Here is a 27117-nt window from a genome sequence, read left to right on the forward strand (position 1 = left end):
TTTTTTTTTTTTTTTTTTTTTAGACAGAATCTTGCTCTATTACCCAGGCTGGACTGCAGTGGTGTGATCATAGTTCACTGTAATCTCAAACTCCTGGACCCCAACAATCTTCCCACCTCAGCTTCACGAGTAGCTGGTGCATACCACCCTACCTGGCTACTTTATTTATTTATTTTTCTTTTTTTTAATTTTTTTATTTTATTTTACTATCTTTTTTTTAAGACAGAATCTTGTGCTCTGTTGCCCAGGCTGGAGTGCAGTGGCGCGATCTCAGCTCACTGCAACCTCTGCCTACCAGGCTCAAGTGATTCCCCTGCCTCGGCCTCCCAAGTAGCTGGGATTACAGGTACACGGCCACCACGCCCGGCTAATTTTTGTATTCTTATTAGAGACGGGTTTTCACCATGTTGGCCAAGCTGGTCTTGAACTCTTGACCTCATGATCCTCCCACCTTGGCCTCCCAAAGTGCTGGGATTACAGGTATGAGCCACTGCACCTGGCCCCATTTATTTTTCTTATAGAGACGAGGTCTCACTCTGTTGCCCAGGCAGGTCTCAAACTCCTGGCCTCAAGCGATTCTCCCACCTAAGCCTCCCAAAATATTGGGATTACAGGCATGAGCCACCATGCCGGGCTATCCGGAAAGCTATTTTGTACAGGCAGAACATGGAGAAAGTCTTTACTTCTTAATAATGAGGAGCCTGTGAGACTCTAGGGATAAAAAACAAAAACAACAAAACCCAGAGAGAGAATAAGAGGCTGGACGCCCCACCACCAGATTTCTAGAGATGGGCGAAATTCATCACGTTTATGGGGGCTGATTTAGTGGGCCCCAGCCAGTCCTGACTGTGGCTCTGGGACTGCTCACAGCTCTACAGAGGGATGAAGGCCGTCGAGCCGAGGCTTCCGAAGACCAGCTGAAGCAGAGACTGCAAAGGGTGGAGGCTGAGCTGGAAGGGTCCCGAAGTGAAGGGAAGGCCATATATGCAGGTGTGTGGTCTGTTGAGCAGGTGGGCAAGAGACAGGGGCCTGGATGAAGACAACCAGCATGGTCAGATGATGGCAAGGAAGGGAAACAAGGAGGGCTTCCGACTGCCAGGCCTGGTCTTGGTCTTCCCCGAACAGTACAAATCAGGCAGGATCCTGCAGGAATCAAAGGCAGGTAGGTTCCTGGGATCCCAGGCAGGGGCCTTCCAGGATGCCTGGTGCCATGTGCTTGATGCTGTGTAGGATACACATGCAGTCATAGCCATCACCTCAACCATCCCATAGGAGGGGAGAAGGACTAGCATCCCCATCCAAAGCTGGACTAGGGGAGGTGGGTTGGGCTTCCTTTCCCTTCCTCAGGTTTTCATGGTCTCCAGCTTCTCAGAATCACAAAAAGAACCAAGAAGACCATGGGCCGGGAGTGGTGGCTCAAGCCTGTAATCCCAGCACTTTGGGAGGCCGAGGCGGGTGGATCACGAGGTCAGGAGATCGATACCATCCTGGCTAACACGGTGAAACCCCCGTCTCTACTAAAAATGCAAAAAATTAGCCAGGTGTGGTGGCGGGCGCCTGTAGTCCCAGCTACTCGGGAGACTGAGGCAGGAGAATGGGGTGAACCTGGGAGGCGGAGCTTGCAGTGAGCCGAGATCGCACCACTGCACTCCAGCCTGGGCGACAGAGCGAGACCCCATCTCAAAAAAAAAAAGAAGAAGAACAAAGAAGGCCTTTGTGCTCCTGTTCCACTAGATCAAGTAGAGTCTTCCCCACCCACAACTTCATTTCCTTTCTCCATCGCTCCATCTCCGACCTGGGTCACTGGTGGCCCATTGCCCCCACCCCAGAGATGAGTCGCCAGTGCCATGCCCTGCAGGAGGATATGCAATCCCGCAGCAAGCAGCTGGAGGAGGAAGTCAAGGGCCTTCGGGGGCAGCTAGGTAGGTTTCCCCACCCCCCCAAGCCCCTTGTCTCCAAGAGTTGCAGCAAGGGCCAGCATGAAGGGGCAGACTTCAAAGTCTCTGCTCCAGAAAGCTGCCACCTGGGCTCTGGGATCACTTTCCCCACTTTCACTGACCTCCACCACCGAGGACTGGAGCAGAGGGTTCAGGATGCCCAGAATCTCTGTTGTAAGTAAAGAAGAGGTGCCAGGCGCAGTGGCTCAGGCCTGTAATCCCAGCACTATGGGAGGCCAAGGTGGGCAGATAACCTGAGGTCAGGGGTTCAAGAACAGCCTGGCCAAATGGCGAAACCCCGTCTCTACTAAAAATATAAAAATTAGCCGGATGTGGTGGTGCACACCTGTAATCCCAGCTACTTGGGAGGCTGAGGCAGGAGAATCGCTTGAATCCGGGAGGCAGAGGTTGCAGTGAGCCGAGATCGCGCCATTGCACTCCAGCCTGGGCGACAGAGCAAGACTCTGTCTCAAAAAAATAAATAAAAATAAAAGAGAAGAGGTAGGCCTCACACCCCATTTCCTCCTCTCCAAGTCCAGCCCTACCTAACTCCCCACCACCGCCATGTCTCTTGTGAGCAAAACATATTCCCTTTTAGTTTAGCTGATTTCTACAACGAAACTAAGGGAAAATGTTTGACTTATTTACTTCTATATCTTCAAGACCTAGCACCCGGTAGGTCCTAAATAAGCATTCACCAAATAAATGAATAAACACTCCCAATAAGCAAAAATATTTTTAAAAACTAGGAAGCCTTTGCTTCTCTTCTCTTGCCTCCTACTTACAAAATAATGTTGAAATATCTCAGCATGACACATGAGCTCTTGCACAATTTTGGTCTCAAAGTTTTCATACCTTAAAAATGCCTTCAGCCGGGCTCGGTGGCTCACCCCTGTAATCCCAGCACTTTGGGAGGCCAAGGCGAAAGGATTGCTTGAGGCCAGGAGTTCGAGACCAGCCTGGCCAATATGGTGAAATGCCGTCTCTACTAAAATTACAAAAATTAGCCGGGCATGGTGGCGTATGCCTGTAATCTCAGATACTTGGGAGGCTGAATCAGAAGAATCACTTGAATCCAGGAGGCGGAGGCTGCAGTGAGCCGAGATCGCACCACTGCACTCCAGCCTGGGTGACAGAGTAAGACTCCAACCAAAAAAAAAAAAAAAAAAGCCTTTGGTTTAACTATAGATGGCCAGGAGCTGCTTATCTGCCATTCAGACCCTGGGTTCCTTTCCTAATCTTTGCTTTACCTCAAATTCCAAGTCAATCAATAACTCAATTGTTTTTGGTTTTGTTGTTGTTTTTTGGGGTTTTTTTTTTTTTTTTGAGACGCAGTTTAGTTCTAGTTGCTCAGGCTGGAGTGCAATGGCGCAATCTCGGCTCACAGCAACCTCTGCCTCCCAGGTTCAAGCAATTCTCCTGCCTCAGCCTCCCGAGTAGCTGGGATTACAGGTGTGTGCCACCATGCCTGGCTAATTTTTGTATTTTTAGTAGAGATGGAGTTTCACCACGTTGGCCAGGACTCCTAACCTCAGGTAATCCACCCTCCCCGGCCTCCCATAGTGCTAGGATTACAGGTGTGAGGCACCACACCCGGCCAATGAATCAATGTTTACTGAGTACTTCCTGTATACTAGCTAGGTGCTTTGTCATCCATTATCGTGTTTAAAGGTCACAGCATACCCCTGAGAGATGTGTCATTCTCTCTTTAAAGATGAAAACACCAGCTAGCCGTGGTGGCTCACGCCTGTAATCCCAGCACTTTGGGAGGCCGAGACGGGCGGATCACGAGGTGAAGAGATAGGGACCATCCTGGCCAACATGGTGAAACCCCATCTCTACTAAAAATTAAAAAATTAGCTGGGCGTGGTGGCATGTGCCTGTAGTCCCAGCTACTCAGGAGGCTGAGGCAGGAGAATTGCTTGAACCCAGGAGGCGGCGGTTGCAGTGAGCCGAGATCATGCCACTGCACTCCAGCCTGACGACAGAGTGAGACTCCATCTAAATAAATAAATAAATAAATAAATAAATAAATAAATAAATAAAAAGATGAAGACACTGACTCAGAAAGAGACATGTCTGTGGTCACCTAGGTAGTAATCCGACTTTGGAGCCTTCTGTCTCAAGCCCACCATTCTCTGCTATACCTCAGTGGAGCTTCAGCTTTTACAGGGACTGCAGGAAAGTTGGTGATGCTGGGGGAGTCTGGAATGAGCCCATTCAAGGTCTCCTTTCCAGATACCTTTGGAGACTGGTCAAGGATAGAGTGTCACCATCCTGCTGTCTTTCATCCTGCCTGCCCCCAGAGGCACGCCAAAGGGAAGCTGCGGCTGCCCGGGAAGAGGCTGGACAAGCTCTAAGAGAGCGGGACCAGGCCCTGTCTCAGCTTCAGACCCACGTGGCAGACATGGAGGCAAAGTATGAGGAAATCTTACAGGTAAGCACCACCTCCTGGATCCCAGCCATGCCAGTACCCAGGACTCCCCCATGTCCACAAACCCCAGCTAGTATGATGACTGACAACCCAGGGGTAAGGAGAAGAAGTATCTTCAAGGGAGCCCTGCTCTATCCTGCGGGCAGAGAGGGGATACAACCATGTGTACTGGGCAAGGAAAGCTTACGAACCAACCTGGGGCAGCCCTCACTCCTTCCCTCTCTCTTCCTGGGAGCTGAAATATTGATGTCTGCAGGACAGTCTGGACAGGCTCTTGGCCAAGCTGAGAGCCATCAAGTCGCAGTGGGATGGGACGGCATTGAGACTCCATGCCAGGCACAAGGAGCAGCTACGCCAGTTTGGACTCACCCCCCTGGATCTTTGAGGCCACCAGCCCCTAGTCTCTAGTGTTCTCTGAGGCGCCAGCAATAAAGTGTCTTGATGTAGAACTCAGTAGAGCTGTGGGCTCTGGCCTTTTGGCAGAGAGGAGTGGATCTTTTTTATTTTTATTTTTATTTAGTTTTCTTATTTTTTTGTTTTTTCTTTTGTTTTGTTTATTTTTAGGAGTGGCTCTCATGCAGACATCTCAGTTCTGGGTTGACCCATTATCCCTGAGACTCAGTGATAGGAAAGAAATTTGACCAGGTCTCACCTTCTCTCCTGCAGAAGCCGCATCCCACCCCTTAAGCCTGAGGCCCTTTTGGTCCCTTCACACCACTGCCCCTTACCCCCACCAACACCAGCACCAACACAGGCAGTCAGATTTATGGGGAACAGCCACTTCTATAACAAATGCGACGGTAACCAAGCACCACCCTCTGGCAATGCTAAGGCACCCACAGAGGGCAGGCATAGCTGGTCTCCAAATTTTTGCATTACACTCAAGGGTCCTGGAGTCATATCTAGAAAAGGTCCAGATGGCTTCAATCCCAGCCAGATCCACAGCCACACCTTCATCCCTGGGATACAGCTCTCCAAACTCCCATATGACATCCTCTGGAGCCTCAGACTCCTGCAGGAACCTGCCTGAGGCCTCCAACCACACCCTCTGCTGGAAGGTGGACCTGCAGGAAGGGAGGGAGCACCTGGGCCAGCCTATGATCGGTGGTGCCTGAGTTCCTCTGGTCTGGCTTAGAGAGAGCAATCCTGCCTCCACCACCTCGGGCTGGAGAGTGAAGACACAGTAGCCCCTGAGTGTGTCTGTACCAAGCAGAGGTGCTCTACAGCAGATCCGAGGCCAGAGCCCAGTCCTATGCAGAGAGAGGAGGTAGAAGGTCATTCCAGGTGGCACCCAGAAGAGTTCCTTTTTCTTGCTCACCCCTGCCCTGCAATGCCCAGGAATGGGGCTTATTTCACGGGTCCTTCTGTCCCCACCTACCACAACCTGAAGTCCCAACCTGTACATCCCACACTGCTTCACCTTGTACCTCGCCCACTCTGCCCTTCTTTCTCACTCCTCCCTGCCCTTCTGTAACTACTCACAGTCCCATCCGCTTCTTCTTCCTCACCTCTGCAGCCCCAGTGGGAATCCAGGCTTCCAAGCCCCGCAGAGACCTGGCTGCTAGCTTCAGGCAGAGGGGTGGCTCAGCCTCAGGCAGCTGCTGAAGCCGCTCCAGGTCATCCTCTCCCCCAACAGGATACCCATTCACTTCCAGAATCACATCTCCCACTTGCAGCCCAGCCCGGGCAGCTGAGCCTCCAGGAGTCACCTGGTGGTGTGGGGGCATGCAGAACAGGGGACACCAGGGGAAAGTTTGCTGGCTTAAGGCTCTGGGAGGGAAGAAGAGGAAGACTGATCAGGCAGCAAAGGATTGAAGGGATCCAAGATGCATGAGGCATCAGTCACCTGGGAGATGAAGAGGCGAGGCCCACTGGCCGCGCAGCTGAGTCGGAAGCCATAGCCGCCACCAGGCCCAGGGTACAGGAAGCACTGTCGGGAGCCCAGAGGGACAGAAGGCACGCCTGTGTCTTCAAGCGAAGGGACCTCTGTCTCAACCAGTGAGGCTGAGCTGCTGCCCTGGGGAGAGGCGGGAGCCTCTGTGTTCTCCAAGAAGAGGAGTGGGGATAGGCGAACCTGGAAGGTGGCAGGTAGAGCAAAGCTGTTGGACCCAAGCCGTGCTCCACTCCTGCCCCAACCCTAGCCCCTGCCCCTCAGCACGCACCATGCTGAAGAAGCGGTCAGCCTCAGGGTCGACGACAATGAGGGAGACACAGGAGCCTTGCGCCTGGATCCTGGACACTGTCTCCTCATGGCCCAGCCCCTCCACGCTCTCCCCAGCCACAGCCACCAGCCGGTCCCCAGCCTGCATCCCAGCCTTCTTGGCTGGCAGTCCTGGGTCCACCTCCCACAGGAACTGTCCTGGGGCATACACATCCTCACTGCTCCTCTCCAGCTATCCTAGGCCACTGTGTGCACACCAGGGGACTGACCCCGGAGTGAACAGGAAGAGGCGACCCAGGGCCAGAGCTCAGTCAGGGACACCTCTTCTGCGCACTGAAAGGTGTATATACACTTGTGTGCCCACCCCAAGGCCCACCTTCCCCCACCACCCCCAGGGCTCCCACTCACCAGGGCGACCGTCAGGGCCCTTTTCCTCCCGGAGCAGGAACCCAAAACCCTGGGGCCCTTTCTCTAGTTGCAGACAGCGGGGCTTGGTAGGCAGTGCCCAGCCCTCTGCCAGGGGTGCAGCCAGGGGCAATCCCAGCTGGCGACACTGTTCCTCCACCTCTGGCCCTGCCACCAGCAAGGTCACCTGCTGTCCACTCTGCCAAAGCTGTGGGGACCCAGCAGGGCATCAGCATAATACCTGGGCAGGGAGAGAAGAGGCATGCTCCCCCCACAGCCCCTCCTCCCAGGCACTAAGTGGAGCCTGGCACAAACTGTAGAGGGGCAGGATGGTGATAAAGGTAGGAGACCAGATAAGGAGGTGAGGTGCATAGGGGAGGAGGCGTCTTCCCGAGGTGGGGCCCAGGCCCAGACTGGGGGAGGAGAGTGGGAGACAGGCAGCCACACCTTCCTGGTGAGTTGGTTGTAAGTGAACTTCTCCACACTGACCCCATTCACTTCCAGCAGTCGGGCCCCAGGGGGCACCCCTGACCGCTCAGCTGCTCCTCCAGTACTTAGCACCAACCAGAAAGGACCCTGATTGCCTAGAAAAAAAAAAAAAAGCAAGTTCCAGTCTGTTGCCTGCCTGCCCTGAACAGGGACTGAAATCCCTCATCCTTGCCGCCCCCTCGCACCCGCTGGGCTCACCATGGGTGACACCGAAGCCAAAACCACCCTCATCTTTCACTATGTGGCACAGCCGGGGCCGGACCCCTGGGCCTAGGGTGGGACAGAGGTGGGCATCTTCTCCCAGCTGAGCTCGGGCCACGTCATGTGCATGCCGTGCCAAGACTGTCAGCAACACCCGAGGACCGCTGGCCCGGATGCGGCGTACCACCTGGACAGAGGGCACATGGGCGTGGGTTTGGTCTGGACCCTCTTGCCAACCCCCAGGACCTCCCTGGAATCCACATTTTTTTGCCATGGGAATAGGCTTTTTTGCTTTTTTTTCTTTTCTTTTTTCTTTTTTTTTTTTTTTTGAGATGGAGTTTCACTCTTGTTGCCCAGGCTGGAGTGCAATGGCACCATCTCGGCTCACTGCAACCTCCGCCTCCCAGGTTCAAGTGATTCTCCTGCCTCAGCCTCTCGAGTAGCTGCGAGTACAGGCGCCACCACCACGCTCAGCTAATTGCTGTATTTTTAGTAGAGACAAGGTCTTGCCATGTTGCCCAGGCTGGCCTTGAACTCTTGACCTTGGGTGATCCACCTGCCTCGGCCTCCCAAAGTGCTGGGATTATAGGCATGAGCCACTGCGCCCAGCGGGAATCAGCTTTCTAGATGCCTTCCCCAACCTCTCTGACTTGGGCACTCCTAAATCCTGGGGTGTGGGGGAGTGAGGCTTGTGCCCTGCTGCCATAGTGCCCAGGGGACTGAGCAACCTGCTTCTCTATCTGAGGTGCTAGCATGCTCTCCAGGACCACAGCCTTACCACCGCGTAGTCTTCGTGTTCCACAACATCGTTGTTCACAGCCAGGATCCTGTCTCCTTCCTGAAGACCCTGGCGCTGGGCAGAGGTGCCTGGGTCCACCCTGCACACCACATGCCCAGCCCTGCCCAGCTCCTGCTGCAGGTGGAAGCCAAAACTCTTGCCCTTCTCTTTGCTCAGCAAGCAGAAGCGAGGCCGCTCTAGGCTCCAGGGATCTGGAGGGTGAGGTAGGCAGCAGAAAAGGGGGAGGAGAGGGCACAGCCCAAGTACAGGTTCGTCATGTGCCTGGCAGACCCTGTGTCCTGATACAAGCAGTTTCTGCCTGGTTGGGCGTTGGGTGGTGGGGTGAACACTTCGTGGGCAGAGGGACTGGGACAGGAGAAGACGCCTGGCCCCTCCTATCTCTGCTCCCAACCAAGGCTGTTATCAGAGGGAGAACGAGTGAGTGGTTACCAAGGAGATGGGAGGCTGTGTGGAGTTGTGGTGCCTCCAGGGAAAGGGAATGGTTGCCAGTGGGTGAGGGAGTTACCAGAGGGGTGGTGGTCTTCGGCCAGTGAGAGAACAGGATTATCAATGCCCAGCTTTGGGTTAAACTTAAACTTCCTGCAAGGAGGCAGGGGAAGCAGGTACAAGCTGGCAGCTGGACTTCGGTCCCAGGATCTCCTTTAGGTGCTAATGGCAGTGAACCACTTCCCTGCCTCCGATTCTTTCTTCCCCTTGCCCCAACCTTCATGGCACTTACAGAGTTAATGAGGCTGTGTCCTGAAGATCTACTGGGCAAAGAAGTGGGTGAGAGGAGGAGAGTCACATTCTTTTCCCCAGATGTGCCTCTTCCATTGGCATAAACTAAAAGGACTCAGGGAAACCCCCAAACTCAGGGCATGCCCCCTCCATTCTGCTCCAAAAGGGTCTTCTCTTCTCACTGCCATACACACAGGAATAAAGTGCGGTCCTCTCCCTTCCCCTCCCCCCAAGTCCTTGGCACATAAATCTGAGTATATCAGTACAGGGTGTGGACCAGGAAGACAGACATATCAACTCACTACTTTTCTCCTGACTTGTTTACCTGCCTCAGGGCTCCAAGTCCCAAAATCAAGTGTGCCCTGGTCCCAAAGCTTCAGCCTCCAAGTCGGCCCCCTGCCTGGCCCAAAGTCCCCTGCAGAGGATTTCTCCTGGCCTCCTACCTGCAGCTTTCTCCATAGCTGGATCAGCAACCCAGTGCTGGGGTAGGGACAAGGTTCATCACAGCCACTGACCCTCCCACCCATCCCCTCCCAGGTCCCGCCTCCTTGAAGACGCTGTGGAAGCAGTGGGGTAATGGTTAACAGGAGTGAGAGTCTTTTTTTTTTTTTTTTTGTGACGGAGATTAGCTCTTGTTGCCCAGGCTGGAGTGCAATGGCACAATCTTGGCTCATCACAACCTCTGCCTCCCAGGTTCAAGCAATTCTCCTGCCTCAGTTTCCCCAGTAGCTGGGATTACAGACATGTGCCACCACACCCTGCTAATTTTGTATTTTTAATAGAGATGGGGTTTCTCCATATTGGTCAGGCTAGTCTCAAACTCCCAACCTCAGGTGATCTGCCCACCTCAGCCTCCCAAAGGCCGAGTCTTGGGTATGTCTTCATTAGCAGCGTGAGATCGGAATACAGTCCAGCATGGCCAAACCCCATGCCAGTATCTTGTTCATGGGCCCCTCCAGCCTCCACTGCCTCAGAACCTAGTGCCCAAGAACCACGTGCAATAGATCATGGTTGGTAGTTTAACCAGAAAGACCAAGAAGAGTGCCCTTCCTGGAAGCACCAGGCAATAAAGAAGAGGTCACAATCGGTGGAAGGCACACAGCTTTTTAATAGCAGCAAGTCAGGTGCATCTGCCTCGAGGGGCCACCAAGCCATCGTACCACTGTGGCAAAGGGGGCATGAGGATGAGGAGAAAGCACCAATGCGAGGGCATCCTCAGTGTCCACAGGTGAGCATAAGTCATGAGGGGAAGTTTCCAACACATCTGGATGGCAACACCCCTGGCATGGCATGGCAGGCATAAGATGTGAGCCCCTTGGTGGCACAATCAGAGGCTCCTTGAGAGGAGGGGGAGGCAAGTTTGGTGGTGGTGCTTCAGGGCACTCTGGCCATCCAAATGCCACATGCTTTGGTCCTTCTCGATGAATGGAGAGGAGGCATGTTCCATCTCCAAGCCCGAAGCATCGATTCACCATCTTTAACTTGGAGATTCCAGACTCGGTCCTGGTCGAGCATGCCCTAGGAGGGCAGCTGGCACAGCTGTGCCCATTCCTGAAGGAATCTTTCTAGGGGGAACAGTGCAAGCCAGGAGGCCACAGAGGGAAGAGGTTTAGGGCCAGTGGTCACATACTTAGGTGCCTGCCACCAGTGTCTCAGCTTCCAGAGCCTCCCAGCTGCTCTAGGAGGCCCCTCACCTCGCCCTCCACTCGCAGCAGCTGGGCCTTGCGCCAAGGATTAAGGGTGGCACCCCGGCTGTCTTCCAGATCCCGCAGTAGGAGCTCAAGGTGTCGCTGGACCCGGGCCCGGTCCCAGCTGTTGAGGTTCCGCTGGACTTCACTGAGGATCACTGACCAGTATTCCGACACCGCCGTCCCCTCTGTCAGTGACACCACCACCCGGGCACCACCTTCAGCAGCACCCCCCAAGTCTCGCAAGACCTGGCGGCCCTCTGAGCTCAGCTCATTGAAGTAGAGGCTGGCAGGAGAGAGAAAGTCGATGCCATTCAGTAGAGCTCCGAGAAGGAGGGCCCGAGGGTAGACAGATGGCAAGTCAGGGGGCCTCACATCTCATCTCCTGGCTGCAGAGTGCAATCAGGTAAGTATCTGCAACGAGCCAGAGATGGAGGGTGCTGGCCAGTGGGAGGCAGGGACTAATATTAAAATTCTCTCTTTTTTTTTTTTTTTTGAGACGGAGTCTCGCTCTGTCACCCAGGTTGGAGTGCAGTGACATGATCTCGGCTTACCGCAACCTCCACCTCCTGGGTTCAAGCGATTCTCCTGCCTCAGCCTCCCAAGCAGCTGGGATTACAGGTGTGCACCAACACGCCCAGATAATTTTTGTATGTTTAGTAGAGACAGGGTTTCACCATGTTGACCAGGCTGGTCTTGAACTCCTGACCTCAGGTGATGCGCCCGCCTCGGCCTCCCTCAGTGCTGGGATTACAGAGATGAGCCACCGCACCCGATCCTGATACTAGAATTCAATGGGACCAGGGACAGTAGGCCTTTAGGAGAAATGGTGGTAGGGAACTGGGGCAGTTTAAGGGCCAGTCACAGAGTGGGTGGGTTGACTCAGAGCTAGGTTGACAAGGATCAGTCAGAAACCAGGAATAGAGGATAGGCAACAGGCCCAGGCCCAGAAGCACTCCCTAGGATTGGAAGAGCACAGTCGAGAGATGGAAGTAGTCTGAAGGGCTGGGGGCAATGGGACCAGGGACAGGACTCACTGCAGCAGCTCCAGGGAAGGGTGCTCCCGGGCAGCTCTGGCCAGGGCCAGGGCTGCTGTGTCACCAGCACCATTGTAAGCCACGTTCAGCTCCTGCAGCTGCCGGTTGCGATCCAGTTGGGCAGCCAGCAGCTCCAGACCGTTGTCCCCAAGGCCGGTGTGCAGCAGGGACAGGTGTGTCACTGAGGTGTTTCCTGCCAGCCCCTCCATCAGCAGGGCAACACCTGCCGCCATCAGCGGGTTGTTGGACAGCCTACGGCCACGTGCAACCCAAGGTTATGAGGGCCCATTGAGAGGAGGGGGAGGTAAGGTTGCTGGTGGTGCTGGCAGCCTTGATGGAGCAGCGCTGTGCTGGGTGTCAGGACGTGGGCCAAAGAGGGCCCTGCTTGGGGCAAGAGGAGCCTGGACATAGAAATGCAGGCCCAGGAGAAAGGGTAGAGCAATAGGGGGTGTGGTGCCTGGCAGAGGAGGGAGAGTAGGGGAGCTGGCCTTTCCTTCCCTCTTCCCCCGACTCCCTTCTTATCTATTCCCTTCCTCTTCACCATTTCTGTTTCCCTTCTTCTGCCTTTTTCACCCCCTCCACAGCCTCTGCTTCTCCCTTCCCTCTGACTCCCGTATCCTTCTCCCTGCTCTTCCTTTTTCTCTCCTCATTTGCCTCCCCTTACACCAACCAGAAACTCGGAACCCAGGTGCTCGGGTTCCCCACATATCAGTCAACATTTCAGGGGTGTCTACTGAGTGCCCAGCATTAGGGTCATCCTCAGGAAGCTGCAGGAAAAATCCTGGAAGGGGATCAGTGGCACTGTTACCAGGCAACTGGCCTAGCTATTATTCCACCCTCTCTCCCTGCCTCCCCCAGGCTGATTTTAGCCACGTGAGAGGTTTCTTAGCACCCATTACAGGTGGCATCTTTTCCTGCTGCCCTGCCGCTTGCAGTGGACCTGGGGGAAGTAGAGGGGACCAGTCAGGGCCTAGACCCACCTCCATTTACTATCCCTTGGGTGGGCCTGTGCCAAGTATGCCAGGAGGCAGGGAGCTCACCCTTGACCTTAGCTGGCCACCAGGATGCCCCACTCCCAGTCACTCACCGCAGTGTGGTAATTTGGCACTGGTCATGTAGCAGCAGGTCTCGGAGGTCCTTGCAGGCCTCAGGGCCCAGGCTGTTGAGCTGCAAGCTGGAGCAGAAGGTGGCCAGAGGGGAGGTGAGAGACCAGGGAGGGAATTCAGCAAGCAGTCTGTCCATCTACCATGACGTTTTTGATCAGCCTGCCTCTGGGAATCCATACCTGCCTCCCTTTTTTGAGAGATAGGGTCTCACTCTGTCACCCAGGTTGGAGCACAATGGCATGATCACAACTCACTGCAGCCTCAGACACCTGGGCTCAAGCAATCCTCCCACCTCAGCCTCCTGAGTAGCTAGGACGATAGCCACATGCCACCACACCTGACTAATTTTTAAATTCTTTTGTAGAGACAGGGTCTTGCTATGTTGCCCAGGATGGTCTCAAACTACTAGGCTCAAGTGATGCTTCCGCCTTGTCCTCCCAGAGCAGTGGGATTACAGGCAGGAGCCACCATAGCTGGCTCCTCTCTTCTGCTGCTCCTGTCTCCTCCGCCCAAACTAGATTTCTTCATCTGGTCACTCGTCAGTACCTCTGGTTTCCCTGGCTTCCCTGGTTTCTCTTCCCACTGCTTCACCTCCAACCCTCTTCATGCCTGTGCATGAGGATAGGTCCTCACCCCAGTTTCCGGGCACGCAGGAAGACAGGCATGAGTGTGCGCAGCCCAGCAGGGTCTAGCTGGCAGGAGGCCAAATTCACCTCATCCAGGGCATGCCTTCCGCTGCCCAGCACAGATGCCACCACTGTGCACTTGACGGGTGTCATACGCACACCTGCCAAGTTGAGCTGACGAAGGGAGCTGAGCACCTCGGCAGAGAAGCGCTGGTTCTGGAACTCGTAGTGGAAGAAGAGGTGGTCAAGGAGCTCCGACGGGGGCAGCACCTGCCGGCCCAGCTTGCCCAGCTTCTTCTTGATGGCCTGGGCATTCTCCAGGGCATCCAGGTTCTTGATGGGGCAGCCAAGCTGAGCTAGCACAGCTCGGTTGTGGGCAGAGAGAAGCCCCCCCATGAACATGGGGAAGAGCTCGAAGACTTCATCCTCAGGAGGCTCATCTGGGTGGCGCCGGGGGCCCTCCACGCCTAGGATACTGGCGCCCATCTGGTCCAGAACATCATCATTGTAATAGTCCTCCTCTCGGAACATCTCCAGCACCATGGCCTGGGCCACCGCCTCCCGGCTTTTACCCACTATGCGCCCAAACACTCGTGGAACCACCTGAAAAAGAAGCAGGGGAGGGTCACTGTGGCCTTCCACGTGCCTGTTCAGCCTTCAAGGCTCAGCTTAAGGTACACCCCCATGACTGCTCCAGCCCTGTGATCTCCCCATGAACTTAGCATAATTTGTCTGATCATGCTACTCCCCTGCTGTGACACCTTCCTCTGCCTATGTGGCAAACTCCAAACATTTAGCCTGGAATATGAAATGTTTTTTAAAACTAGAGATGGGGTCTTGCTGTGTCACCTAAGCTGGTCTTAAACTCCTGGGCTCCCTAGCCTAGGCCCCCAAAGTGCTAGGATTATAGGCATAAGCCACTGCACCCGGCCCAAAACTTTTAATAATTTGGCCCTAATTTGACTTTCCCAGGGTCATATCTCAACACCTGTCTCATGTGCTCCAGACATTAGGAACTTCTTTCTCTTTCCCAAACACCCTGATACATTTTCAAACCCAGGAGGTGGTGAGAAGGAATTAGCATGTATTATACACTTAGTTTGGGACCGGGCTAGGTGTCACAAATACATCACCATCTTCAACGTCATTGTTGTCTCAGCAACTACGATTGATGCAGCTCCTACTGCTTTAAGGTCTTGTGTGATCTGGGCCCTGCCGACTACGATGCCTTCATCACAAGCCTCTTGGCCCCACTCACTATGCTCCTGCCTTTTCGGCTTTTTTCATCTTAACAGTGCCAAGGTCTTTCCTCCTTCAAAGCCTCTACAGGCCTGGTGCAGTGGCTCATGCCTGTAATCCCAGCACTTAGGGAGGTCGAGGCAGGAGGATCACTTGAGCCCAGGAGTTCTAGACCAGCCTGGCCAATGTAGCGAGATGCTATCTCTATTGAAAAAAAAAATTTTTTTTTTTTTGAGACAGAGATTCGCTCTGTCGCCCAGGCTGGAGTGCAGAGGTGCAATCTCTGCTCACTGCAAGCTCCACCTCCTGGGTTCACGCCATTCTAACTCAGCCTCCTGAGCAGCTGGGACTACAGGCACCCACCACCATGCCCGCCCAGCTCATTTTTTTATTTTTAGTAGAGATGGGTTTCACTGTGTTTTAGCCAGGGATGGCATCGACCTTCCTGGACCTCAGTGATCGTACCCACCTCGCCTCCCAAATGCTGGGATTATAGGGCGGACCACCGCCCACCTGGCAAAAAAATTTTTTTTTTTTTTTTTTTTTTTTTTTTTTTTTTGTGAGACGGAGTTTCGCTCTGTCGGCTCAGCTGGAGAGCAGTGCGGATCTCAGCTCACTGCAAGCTCCGCCTTCCCGGGTTTACGGCCATTCTCCTGCCTCAGCCTCGCGAGTAGCTGGGACTATCATGCCGCCTGCCACCTCGCCCAGCTAATTTTTTTTATCTTTTTGAGTAGGACGGGGTTTCAACCGGTAGTACAGGATGCGTCTCGCATCTCCGTGACCCCGTGAATCCGCCCGCTCGCCTCCAAAGTGCTGGGATACAGGCTGAGCCACCGCCCGCCTGGCCAAAAAAAATTTTTTTAATTAAAAAAAAAATTAGCCAGGCATGGTGGCATGTGTGCCTGTAGTCCCTGGAGCACTGGGAAGGTGGGGGTAGCAATAAGCCTGAGATCACACACTCGAACTCAGCCTGGGCAACAGAGCAAAAGACCCGTCTCAAGAGACAAATTTAAAACTCCAGCGGTGCTGCCCCTCCTGGCTTTCCCCCCCACTTCTTCCCCTTGGCTACTGCGCAAGGGTCAGACTTGACATGGGCCTTCCAACAAGAGACATCTCCCTGAACCCCTCAAACCAGTTCCCACTAACACCTTTCATAGGGCATCTGGGGCTCACGTTCAGGCAGTTGCCGTAATTTCCCTTATATATGGTTTACATTGATATTTTGTGCTGAAACGTGCAGGAAGCAGGCAGTTTCCTCGGGAGAGGAGCCCGGATAGATCAGTAAAGGGCAGAAGCCTGGTCGTTTCCCTCAAGATTCTTTTTTATTTTTTTTTGAGGGGCGGAGGTCTCGCTCTGCCGGCCCGGACTGGAGTGCGGTCCGCCAGATCTCAGCTCACTGCAAGGCTTCCGCTCCTGGGTTCCCGCCATTCTCCTGGCCTCAGGCGCTCCCGGAGTAGCTGGACTACAGGCGCCCGCCATCCTCGCCCGCTAGTTTTTTGATCTTAGTAGAGGACGGGGGTTTCACCGTGTTAAGGCCAGGATGTTCATCTCCTGGACCTCGTGATCCGCCCGTCTCGGCCTCCCAAAGTGCTGGGATTACAGGCTTGAGCCACCGCGCCCGGCCAGTTTCCTCAGATTCTAACACACTGCCTGGCACACAGCAGGTACTCAAATAGCTGACAAAGAAATAAATGTTGGGGGTTTGTGGTATCTTCCCCCATCCCTGCAATGGTTCTGAAAGGGAAGAAGGGTCATTCCTCTGGCAACAAACCATGACATTGTTTTGTGGCACCTCCTTTAACGTCTGGTTTTTTTTTCACTTTTTGATTTTTTATTTGTTTAGAGACAGGGTCTTGCTATGTCACCCAGGCTGGAGTGCAGTGGTGTGATCCTAGCTCACTGCAGTCTTTAACTCTTGGGCTCAAGCGATTCTCCTGCCTTGGCCTCCTGAGAGCTGTGACTACAGGTGTGCACCACTGCACCTGGCTATGTTCCATGTTTACCTGTGAGGTTCCTTTCAGAGAGGTGATAGTGCCCCTTCTCCAACACTGACCTGTGACAGCATATGTCACCCTGTGAAGCTGAATCCACAGGACTGTGAATAAACAGATGGGCTCAGTGCTCTGCCAGGGCAGCCCTCCCTCCAAGAGGGCTTGGAGGTGCGGGGCTGACAATTCTTGTGGGTTTTCAATAACTGGGGGCTTTCGGAATCCCCTCGCGAGACTGCAGCCTCTCGTTGCAACTCAGGTTCAGCAGGCACATCCTCAAGGCGGGGGTGGCCTCAGCAGCAGCTGTGACCTCCTATCAGAGGTGATAGTGTGAGAAGGGGTGGGCTGCATGAGCCTGTTTCTTTTCTTTTCTTTTTTTTTTTTTTTTTTGAGACAGAGTATTGCTCTGTCGCCTAGACTGGAGTACAGTGGCACGATCTCGGCTCACTGCAACCTCCACTTCCTGGGCTCAAGAGATTCTCCTGCCTGAGCCTCCCAAGTAGCTGGGATTACAGACACGTGCCACCACACCCGGCTACTTTTTGTATTTTTAGTAGAAATGGGGTTTCACCATGTTGTCCAGGCTAGTCTCAAACTAAATTTGTTTCTATGTGTGACAAACAATTAAACAGCCTAGGCCGGGTGTGGTGGCTCACTCCTGTAATCCCGCACTTTGGGAGTCTGAGGTGGGTGGATCACCTGAGGTCAGGAGTTCAAGACCAGCCTGGCCAACATGGTGAAACCCTGTCTCTACTAAAAATACAAAAATTAGCCAGGTATGGTGGCAGGCGCCTGTAATCCCAGCTACTCGGGAGACTGAGCCGGGAGAATCACTTAAACCCAGGAGGTAGAGGTTGCAGTGAGCAGAGATGATGCCACTGCACTCTCGCCTGGGCGACAGAGCGAGACTCCATCTCAAAAAAAACAAAAACAAAAACAAAGCAATTAAATAGCACTTACCATGTGCCAGACCCTGAGGATGGGTTCCTTTAATCTTCATGTTAGGCCAGTGATATAAGTTCTAGTATTATCTCCATTTCACAGATGAGGAATCTGAGGCACAGAGTTAAGTAACCTGTCCAAGGTCTCACAGTTAATAAGTAGCAGAGCCTGGATTTGAACTCAGATAGCTGAGTTACCAAATCCCTGTGCTTAGCCCTTATGCTTTGGTGCCTATAAAAAGAAAAAGTTGGCTGGGCACACTGGTTCACACCTGTAGCCCAGCACTTTGGGAGGCCAAAGTGAGAGGATCACTAATGAGACCCCATCTCTACAAAATTAAACATTATTTTTAAATTTAATTTAATTTAATTTTTTTTAATTTTATTTTTGAGAGGGAGTCTCGCTCTGTTGCTCAGGCTGGAGTGCAGTGGCGCAATCTTGGCTCACTGCAACCTCCACCTCCCAGGTTCAAGCAATTCTTCTGCCTCAGCCTCCCAAGTGGCTGGGATTACAGGCACCCAGCACCACACTTGGCTAACCATGTTGACCAGGCTGGTCTCAAACTCCTGATCTCAGGTGATCCACCTGCCTCACCTCCCAAAGTGCTGGGATTATAGGCGTGAGCCACTGCACCCAGCTACAAAATTAAAATTTTTAAAAATTAGCCAGGGATGGTGGCACATGCCTGAGGTGCCAGCTACTCAGTGAAGTTGAGGTGGGAGGATTGTTTGAGCCCAGGAGTTTGAAGCTGCAGTGAGCTATGATTGCACCACTGCACTCTAGCCTGGGCAACAGAGTAAGACTCTGTCTCAAAAAATAAAAATAAAAATACATTTAAATTTTTTTTAAAAAGTGTTGAAATTCTTCCGGCACTAATCAGCACTCTGCCTCCTCAAAATTGGTTGCTGAAACAATCCTAGAGAAAACAAAGGTTACCTAGCAAGGTCCCACAGCTTGACAGAAATATCCACAATGCACCAGTATAGTTTGGCAGAAAGAGCACAGGATTCAGAATCACAAAGCCCTGAGCTCCTGTCCCAGCTTTTTAAACTTACTATTTGAGTGATCTTGGATAAGTTACTTTACCTCTCTGAGACTCAGTTTATTCGTCTGTAAAAGGGATCATAATAGAATTTCCAGGCCGGGCACGGTGGCTCACACCTGTAATCCCAGCACTTTGGGAGGCCGAGGCAGGCGGATCACCTGAAGTCAGGAGTTCAAGACCAGCCCGACCAACATGATGAAACCCTGTCTCTACTAAAAATAAAAAAGTTAGCCGGGTGTGGTGGCGCATATCTGTAATCCCAGCTACTCAGGAGGCTGAGACAGGAGAATCGCTTGAACCTGGGAGGCGGAGGTTGCAGCGAGCCGACATCGCGCCATTGCACTCCAGCCTGGGCAACAAGAGTGAAACTCCTTCTCAAAAAAAAAAAAAAATAGTATTTCCTTTCCAGGAGTGATGTGAAAAACAAAAGGATGAACACTGATTAACACTGATAAAGCGTCTGACACACATCACACAGTGGCTCCTTCCAGCCCTCAAAGACCTCGCTCAGCTGTGCCGCTCACAGCACAGTCCTCAAGTCTGTAATTTGGTTTCTGGAGTGGACCTGCCCTCAGGATGACTCCCCTAAGCCAATTACCAATGCCATTCATCTTCCTAGTATAAATGAATAAAACGGCATCTGCTTTATAAACCTGTCTCTGGTGATTTAGTTAGGATGAGTCATCACTCTCAGAGCCTAATCACCTCTGGAGGAACAGACACAATTGAGTTTCTGGACCTGCAAAGTAGAGGACAGGCCTGCCTCCTAGGAGGAAAGACACAAAAAAGAAACCATTTTTAGGAATCCATGTAGGATTGTTATTAAAGTCCCCATGTCCCCAGATTCCCCTTCCTAGCCACCAAGTCTTCCCCAGCCTTGTGGCTTCTCTCTAAGCAATCCCACCAAAAGCCAAAATGCCCAGAGCTGAAACCAGATCCAGGAAGAAGATTCATACCTGTGCAGGAAGCAGCAGTTTCCTGCTGGGAAAGGAGCAAGGGGTGAACAGGGAACCATGTGGGGGCATGGGCAGCTTGGGGTGCTGGGGAGGGAAGAAGCAGGTGGGGGTCTCAGGGATGTTACCTTGATCAGGTTGAAGAGCAGAGGCAGAGCCCGCAGAGGCAGCAGCTTGGCCATGATGCCCAGTACCAGGCTGACGTCCTCCCCTACACGGCCCATGAGCTCAGCCACTTCCTTGCCCACCTTTTGCAGGGTCGTCTTGCGCAAACCCAGCACAATGTAGAGGGCAGCCAGGTATTCCTGCATGGCAGGCACAGTGAACACGAAGGTTCCCGGACGCCCCGGCTCCACACATGGGGCCAGGAAAAACCTCAGGGCATCCCGGCGGAAGACGTGCAGCAGCTGAAACTCCTCCTCCGTCTTGATGCCAGCCTCCAGGCAGCCACAGACATCCTCTTCAGAGAAGTAGGTCTTGCGGGAGGACACCCCCTCATAGGCCAACTTGCCCATGGTTCGGGCTGCATAGGCCATCAGGGACAAATTGGAGGGGTCAGTGCTGTCCAGGGTTTCCCCACTGAAGTTGAGGCGCAGGAAGCTGGTATAGATACTTGTAAGGGTCTGCCCAGCAGGCGTGGGGGCATGCAGGAAGTGCAAGGTGGCACAGACGAGCCAGCAATAGGACGGCAGGAAACAGGCAGCGGCGATCTGGTGGTGCCCCTCCAGGTTCCGGGAGAGCATTTGCACCAGGTTGTCACGCTGAGCTGGTGCGGCGGAGACACCTGAACCGCACCCGCAGTCCGGCTGGTTGAGGCGGAGCTGGAAGTAGAGCTTCTGCAAGTTGGTATCAGAGAAACCACAGATCTCACCATAGCGGCCCACGTACTTGCTGGGGATACGGCCAATGGCAGAGGGCCGAGTGGTCACTAGAATGCTGGCCTGGGAAGATCATGGTTGAAAGTTAAGAAAGACCTTAGTGTCCTGTTGACTGCCTCTATTCCCAGGGGACCCCTGAAGCCTGAGTGTCCAAGGAGGAAGACACTGATGAGGATAACAGTTATAACTAGCAATTACTGAACTCCTGCTGTGATCCAGGCCGCTGTGCTAATGTTATGTGCAGTATCCCATTTGATCTGAGCAACTCAAGAAGAAAGGAACAGAAGCCTGCGGAAGTTACTGACTTGTTCTGGGTCGCACTGCTGGGAAGTGAAGGGCCCAGGAGTTAAAGTAACCCAGGACCTACGGGGTGAGTCAAGGGGCAGCAGTGATAGCCTGGGGTGAGGGGCCACCCACCTCAGGCAGCATGTATTTGCGCAGCAAGTTGACGATGATAGCAGCTGGTTCCTCTGGTTGCTCCGGGTCACTGCAAAGTCCCGTGCCTGCCAGTCGGAAGTCAAGGTTGAGACGCTCTAAGCCATGGAGCACAAAGAGGAGGTGGGACCCAGCGGCAGCCATCAGGGGCAGAACCTCCTTCAGGGACGTGTAGCGCTGGGCCACAAGTTGGCACAAGGAGGCTGGGGCAGGGCCCAGGGATGACAGGTCCTCGCAGGAGAAGGGGATGAGCAGCTCGAAGGCCGGCAGCCGCCCGTAACACCAGTCCAGAACCATCTTGCGCACCAGCGTGCTCTTGCCTGTGCCCACTGTCCCATAAAGCACCACTGTCTGCACCCGACGCCCAGAGGCATCCGGGTTAAAGAGCTGAGACAGGGCCAGTGTGGGGAGCCCAGCCTGGGGTGGCTGATGCTCCAGGGCCAGCTCCGCGAGTGGTCGAAGTAGCTCATCGGGGGTGCTCTCGCGGATGACGGGATCAACGTGGACCGTGTCTAGGGCAAAAGTCGGGCCAAACTGGCGCTCCTCCCTGGGCAGCCTGCTGAACCACTCAGCCAGGTTCCGGCGGTACCGCTGTATGGCTTCTGAGTGGGAAGACAAGGGAAATGGGTCAGAGAAAGGAGCCTGGAGATGTAGCTTAGGGCCAATCAGGGCGGTGGTGAGGTCAGGCTGGGACATCAAGGCATAGATGCTGGGGCCCACAATGGTGGGCACACAAGACTCCCTGAGAAAATACAGACTGTCCAGAAAGTCTGGAACCCCTTTGTCAGAAAGTGGGGAGCCACTGGACATGTAATGCTGAGCCTGGACCAACTGGTTTCACAGTGACCTATGTGCCGTCTTAACCCGCTTGACCCAACTTGGTTGAGGATAGGGATGGTATGGCTCTCCTAGTGCTTTGTACATATAAGTGTGCATTGCAAGAGCATTGCAGGAAGGGATACACACACAGATGGGAGGGAGGGAGAGAGAGGAGGAGGGAACACCAATGGAAGATGGCAGTGGATCCTGTATGCTTTCCTCACCCTGCTTCTCCTTCCAGCCCCTTCTCCCCACCACACCTCCCGACCAGGGTCCCAGCCAGTCCCTTTACCAGTTGCAGAGGCGCTGGGGAACAGCCGTCCATGCCTCCCGGACCGGGGAGCACTGTCTGCCAAGTTTCCATGGTGGCGTCTAAAGGCCCTGGGAACAAGGAGAAGGGATGAGCTGGGACTTGGATCTTGGATCAGCCCCTTCGCAAGCTCTGGATCCAAGCCCATCTGCACTGCTAGATTTCCGGTTTTCTGAGATACAGGCCCCACACTGGACCCCCAAGTTTAGAGGCTTGTCTGACTCTCACACCCTTCCCAGATGCTGAGGCCTTAACCCTAGCCCTCCAGCCCCCACTGCTGACTGCCTGCCTGGAACTCAGGCTGGTCATGCCAGGCTCCACCCACTTCCCACAGGGTCCTCCCTCCACTGACTACTATGCCTTCTACCACAGATGATTGAAGCCAACTTCCTCTCAGGCCTTGGAGCTGCCACTGTATCCTCCCTCCCCCAGAGGACCAAGCCCCTCCCCAAGGTCCCCAGGAGATCAAGCTAGCCCCAAGTCTTGACCCTTCCCAGTCTGCTCTGTTGTGCCCAGATTAGTCCTAAGGTATGACACCCAGGCCTCACCTAGGGGGCCCAAGGGGACGCTCCCCTTGACGGGGCCAACTCCAGTGGATCAGGAAGGGGATACGTTCATCTACAGAGAGAAGGAAGAAATAGCATCTGCAGATCCATCCAATACACAGAACCCACGTCTACATCAAACCCCCCAGTGTCTGCTCTCATTGCAGCAGGTACTGCCCCTTTGCAGCAGTTATTTTGCAACTTTATATTTCATTGTGTAATTATTTAACATTCATTCCTCTCTCCTCCATGAGAAGGATCACATTTGGGTGTTTCAAAATTTTTTTGTCCCCCTTAACATCTGTTTTTGTTCACAATTTCTTACTTAGAACTTAACACCAGGTCTGCAGTATAGCAGGCACTCAGTAAATCTCTGTTGTATGTAAAGTCAAGTCAGACAAGTTCCTAGACTTATGTAGCTACAAGAGACTCTCGAAGATGATCTAGTCCAACTCCTTTTTTTTTTTTTTTGAGACAGAGTCTTACTCTATTGTCCAGGCTGGAGTGCAATGGTGCAATCTCGGCTCACTGCAACTTCTGCCTCCCAGGTTCAAATGATTCTCCTGCCTCAGCCTCCCAACTAGCTGGGATTACAGGTGTGCACCACTATGCCCGGCTAATTTTTTTTTGTAGTTTTAATAGAGACAGGGTTTCACCATGTTGCCAGGCTGGTCTTGAACTCCTGACCTCATGATCCGACCGCCTTGGTCTCCCAAAGTACTAGAATTACAGGAATGAGCCACTGCACCTGGCCAAGTCCAACTCCCTTATTTTAGGATGGGAAAAAGGCAGCTGAGGAAGGTGAGGTGACATGCTGAAGGTCAACAGCTAGAGAATCACAGAGTTGAGACTAGTGTACCTGGTATCTGGATCCCTGCTGTCTTGGAGGCATCATGTGGACCCTGGAAAGCAAGAAAGAGATAAAAACAGAAACCCCTGCTTCCTACTCACCTGGTGGCTGGAGTGTTCTTCCAAACCCAGAGCCCCAAGAGGCCCTGGGCAAATGGTAGCCCCACCTCATTCTGGGAGAGAAGGCCAGAGCCTGGGGGGCCTAGGACTGACTTCTAGCCTGCAAGAAGAATGGTATGAATGGATCACTGCCACCACTCCTCCCCTGCACCCCTAACCCCCTTCCAGCCAAGGAGGGACCTTCCTCCCAAGAGAGGATCAGCCCTTCCTCAAATGTTGGCCCTGCTGAAGCCCTGGCCTGGCTTTCAGCTCTCATCCCTCTCCCAAACTCTCCAACTTGAGGGATCCCATTCTCCTGCCTCAGCCTCCTGAGTAGCTGGGATTACAGGTGCCCACCACCACACTGGGATAATTTTTTAGTTTTAGTAGAGACGGGGTTTACCATGTTGGTCAAGCTGGTCTCGAACTTCTGACCAAGGCAGGTAATCCACCTGCCTTGACTTTGCAAAGTGCTGGGATTACGAGCATGAGCCATCACACCCAGCCTTCCTACCACGTCTTGCCTCTCCCCTGAAGCTTCACGAACTCCTTTCCCTGAGTTCCACCCTGGGAAACTGCTTTATTTAGATGTCCTTTTTCCTTCTTGGTTGCCAGCAAACTCAGATAGGAGTCCTGTGTTCATTTTCAGTGGCTTTTCTGTGCCTAGATTTTCCAGTAATAATTATCCATCCCACTCTGCCTTTCTTCCCCAGATATCAGGTCCTTTTAGCTGAGTTTTTTTTTTATTTTTTTATTTTTTTATTTTTTTATTTTTTGAGGGAGGGGAGTCTCGCTCTGTCACCCCAGGGCTGGAGTGCAGTGGCGTGATCTCGCTCACTGCAAGCGTTCGCCTCCCGGGTTCCCGCCATTCTCCCGCCTGCAGCCTCCGAGTAGCTGGGACTACAGGCGCCCGCCACCGCGGCTAGTTTTTTTTTTTTTTTTTTTTTTTTTTGTGGACGGAGTCTCGCTCTGTCGGCCCAGGCTGGAGGGCAGTGGCCGGATCTCAGCTCACTGCAAGCTCCGCCCTCCCAGTTCCCGCCATTCTCCTGCCATCAGCCTCCCGAGTGCTGGGACTACAGGGCGCCAGCACCTCGCCGGGCTAATTTTTCGTATTGTTTAGTAGGACGGGTTTCACCGGTTAGGCAGGAGGGTCTCGACTCCTGACCTCGTGATCCACCCGCCTCGGCCCTCCCAAAGTGGCTTGGGATCACAGGCTTGAGCCCACCGCGGGCCCGGCCTTAGCTGAGTTTTAATGGCATTATCATTTTATGTTCTCTGTGACTTTTATGTAAGCAGCTTTTGAAGCTGACATAAATAATGAATAAATGAATGAACTTCTCACTTGACATCTCCAGATGGACAACCTGCCATTGCTTCAAACTTCTCCCATGTAAAACTGAACTCATCATTCCCTCCTCTTGTCATTTACCTTGCTGTAAATCTTCCCACCTATGCCTTACACTAGAAACCTGACCTCTGTCTTCAAATCTTTCTTCCCCTGCTCCTTCAGGCAGTGTGAAGAGTACCAGCAATTCCTCCCCACTGCTTTGCCAGCCAGTTGCTGTCCTGACCAGCATTTATTGGACCTGATCTCCTCACCAGCCTTTCTGCCTTCAGTCTCATCCCATTCTAATCCCTCACCCCAGGCACCAAGCACCTCCCGAAAGTCCGAGGTTACTTATAGAGTCCAAACACCAGGCTCTCACAAGCTGTTTTTCTGAGTTTGTCCCAGCCCGTACCTTATTCCCCAGGCTCACCGGATTCTTGCTCTTGCTGTCCTAAATTTGTTCATACACTCTTCTCAGTTTGGAATGACCTTTCTCCTCTGTTAGAGTCCCAACCAATCTATTTTTTTTTTTTTTTTTTTTTCTGAGACAGGGTCTCTCGCTCTGTTGCCCAGGCTGGAGTGCAGTGGTGCGATCTCAGCTCACAGGAACCTCTACCTCCTGGGCTCAAGCAATCCTCCTGCTTCAGCCTCCTGAGTAGCTAGGACTACAGTGGTGTGCCACCACACCTGGCTAATTTTTGTTTTTTGTTTTTGTAGAGACAGGGTTTTCACCATTGTTGCCCAGGGTGGTCTCGAACTCCCAGGCTAAAGTGATCCGCCCGCCTTGGCCTCCCAAAGTGCAGGGACTGCAGGCTCGAGCCACCACTCGGGCCCCAATCAATCTTTTAAGATCCTACTCAAAAGTCTCCGTCCCTGGAAAGTCTTTTCTGAGGCCTCTGAACTCACTTAAATGGAATGTGTCCCTATTTAGCACCTGGTCTCCTCCACTGGGATCGGGGCTTCTTGGGTAGGGCATGCTTAGGGAGAACTGGCTGCATTAGGCCACCAGCGGAGGAGCTGGCTGGCTGCTGGCCCGTCCCAGGGGCTGGGGAAGGGTTAAGAGAGGGCTCCGGAAGCCTGACAAAGCCTAGGTTCCGGGTTAACCTCGGATCTAGGGCCACTGAGTCAAGATGGGACTCGCAGGGCCGAGGGCAGTTCTCCGGTGATCACCCAGGTCTCCAGAGCAGTGAGAAAAGGAGGGGGCACTGCAGGAAACGTACAGGGGCGGTGTTCCCACAAGTCCAGAGCTCCTCCACCAAACTGGGTCCCAAACAGCTCTCCTACTTTCAGGTTGCCTCGGGGACCCAGGGGGAGACTTGCCAGAACGCCCGCCATTCAGCGCCCAGCTTCGTCCCTCTCGTTCCCGGCCGGGATCTCCCCGCGGCCCTTGCACAGCCTCCTCCCCCGGCCCGCCCTGCACCCCGCTCATCACGGCCTCCCAGCCAGGGGCGCAGTGGCGATCAAGCCCGCCAGGCCTTTACCCGCGGCTGCACAGTTCCAGGAGACGTCGGCCGCTGCCCGGAGGGGTCGGCTGAGAGGACTCCGGCGTCTCCCGCTGACTCCCAGAGTCCCCGGCTCCTCGGCAAGGCGCTTCCTGCCCGCCTCCGCCCGCCTGCGCGGCCCTGGCAGCAGGAGTGAAAGAGGATGAACCCAGGCACTCGGATCTGCGGGGTCTGAGAGTGTCAGCGAGAGGGGCCCGGTGCTCCGGAGCAGGCGCAGGGCTGGTACTCCGGCGCCACCCGTCCCGCCATCGCCCCCGCCCCCGCCCCTCGCTGCCTCCATCCCCGCGGGCATTCCCGCTAGTACCGCCCTCTGCAGGTTCCCAAGCGCCAGTGACACACAGTGGCCTCACTAACCACCTCCCAGGCTGGGCTGCTTGTTAGGCCCATTTTACAGATGAGGAAATTGATGCTCAGAAGGGTGAAATGACTTGTGCAGGTTGATTGAGTTAGGAAGTGGATGAGCCAGAACAAAATCCCGGATCTGAGTCTTCCTACCTTACCCCTGGGCCTCCCTGAGGCGCTGGTGTCGGGAGGATTCTTCCCTCTGTCCCTCTCCACCTCCCCAGCCTACCTTCAGGCAGAGACC

At 53.7% G+C, this 27117-nt stretch overlaps 3 protein-coding genes across 10 annotated transcripts in view; 1 reads left to right on the top strand and 2 right to left on the bottom strand.

Annotated features, from left to right (window-relative positions):
* The window catches only part of DRC12 (dynein regulatory complex subunit 12 homolog), a 15364-nt gene extending 10526 nt beyond the window's left edge, over nucleotides 1-4838 (top strand). For 2 of the 4 annotated variants that reach the window (XM_017870504.1, XM_017870505.1), the window contains exons 4-7: nucleotides 871-990; nucleotides 1830-1922; nucleotides 4244-4374; nucleotides 4628-4838. In XM_017870504.1, the coding sequence (XP_017725993.1) occupies nucleotides 871-990; nucleotides 1830-1922; nucleotides 4244-4374; nucleotides 4628-4756 (473 nt within the window). In that variant the 3' untranslated portion in view covers nucleotides 4757-4838. Of the gene's footprint in view, nucleotides 1-870; nucleotides 991-1829; nucleotides 1923-4243 lie in introns of all 4 variants that reach the window. The other 2 variants (XM_017870502.1, XM_017870503.1) reach the window with 1 other exon arrangement.
* A 30-nt stretch (nucleotides 4839-4868) lies between these two features.
* Nucleotides 4869-9658, bottom strand: NHERF4 (NHERF family PDZ scaffold protein 4). 4 transcript variants are annotated; one of them, XM_017870501.1, is made up of 11 exons: nucleotides 9587-9658; nucleotides 9145-9172; nucleotides 8932-9005; nucleotides 8406-8617; nucleotides 7625-7814; nucleotides 7427-7521; nucleotides 6941-7145; nucleotides 6534-6730; nucleotides 6218-6445; nucleotides 5880-6080; nucleotides 4869-5621 (listed from the first exon to the last, which is right to left on the bottom strand). In XM_017870501.1, the coding sequence occupies exons 1-11, from the start codon at nucleotides 9600-9602 to the stop codon at nucleotides 5592-5594; spliced, it is 1476 nt and encodes a 491-aa protein (XP_017725990.1). In that variant the 5' UTR covers nucleotides 9603-9658; the 3' UTR covers nucleotides 4869-5591. The 4 variants fall into 4 exon arrangements, with proteins under 4 accessions (XP_017725990.1, XP_017725988.1, XP_017725989.1 ...); XM_017870499.1 differs by having other exon boundaries at nucleotides 7385-7521; XM_017870500.1 differs by having other exon boundaries at nucleotides 9145-9175; nucleotides 9587-9634.
* A 571-nt stretch (nucleotides 9659-10229) lies between these two features.
* On the bottom strand, nucleotides 10230-26833 carry NLRX1 (NLR family member X1). Of its 2 annotated transcripts, none has more exons than XM_017870506.1 (10): nucleotides 26511-26833; nucleotides 23706-23823; nucleotides 22758-22827; nucleotides 22192-22280; nucleotides 21063-21682; nucleotides 19896-20708; nucleotides 13608-14203; nucleotides 12956-13042; nucleotides 11869-12120; nucleotides 10230-11117 (listed from the first exon to the last, which is right to left on the bottom strand). In XM_017870506.1, the coding sequence occupies exons 2-10, from the start codon at nucleotides 23773-23775 to the stop codon at nucleotides 10796-10798; spliced, it is 2919 nt and encodes a 972-aa protein (XP_017725995.1). In that variant the 5' UTR covers nucleotides 23776-23823; nucleotides 26511-26833; the 3' UTR covers nucleotides 10230-10795. The 2 variants fall into 2 exon arrangements, with proteins under 2 accessions (XP_017725995.1, XP_017725996.1); XM_017870507.1 differs by lacking the exon at nucleotides 23706-23823 and adding an exon at nucleotides 23614-23656 and having other exon boundaries at nucleotides 26511-26694.
* Nucleotides 26834-27117: the final 284 nt, after the last annotated feature.

This window comes from Rhinopithecus bieti, unplaced genomic scaffold, assembly GCF_001698545.2.
Source record: "Rhinopithecus bieti isolate Rb0 unplaced genomic scaffold, ASM169854v2 scaffold_5002, whole genome shotgun sequence".
NCBI lineage: Eukaryota > Metazoa > Chordata > Mammalia > Primates > Cercopithecidae > Rhinopithecus > Rhinopithecus bieti.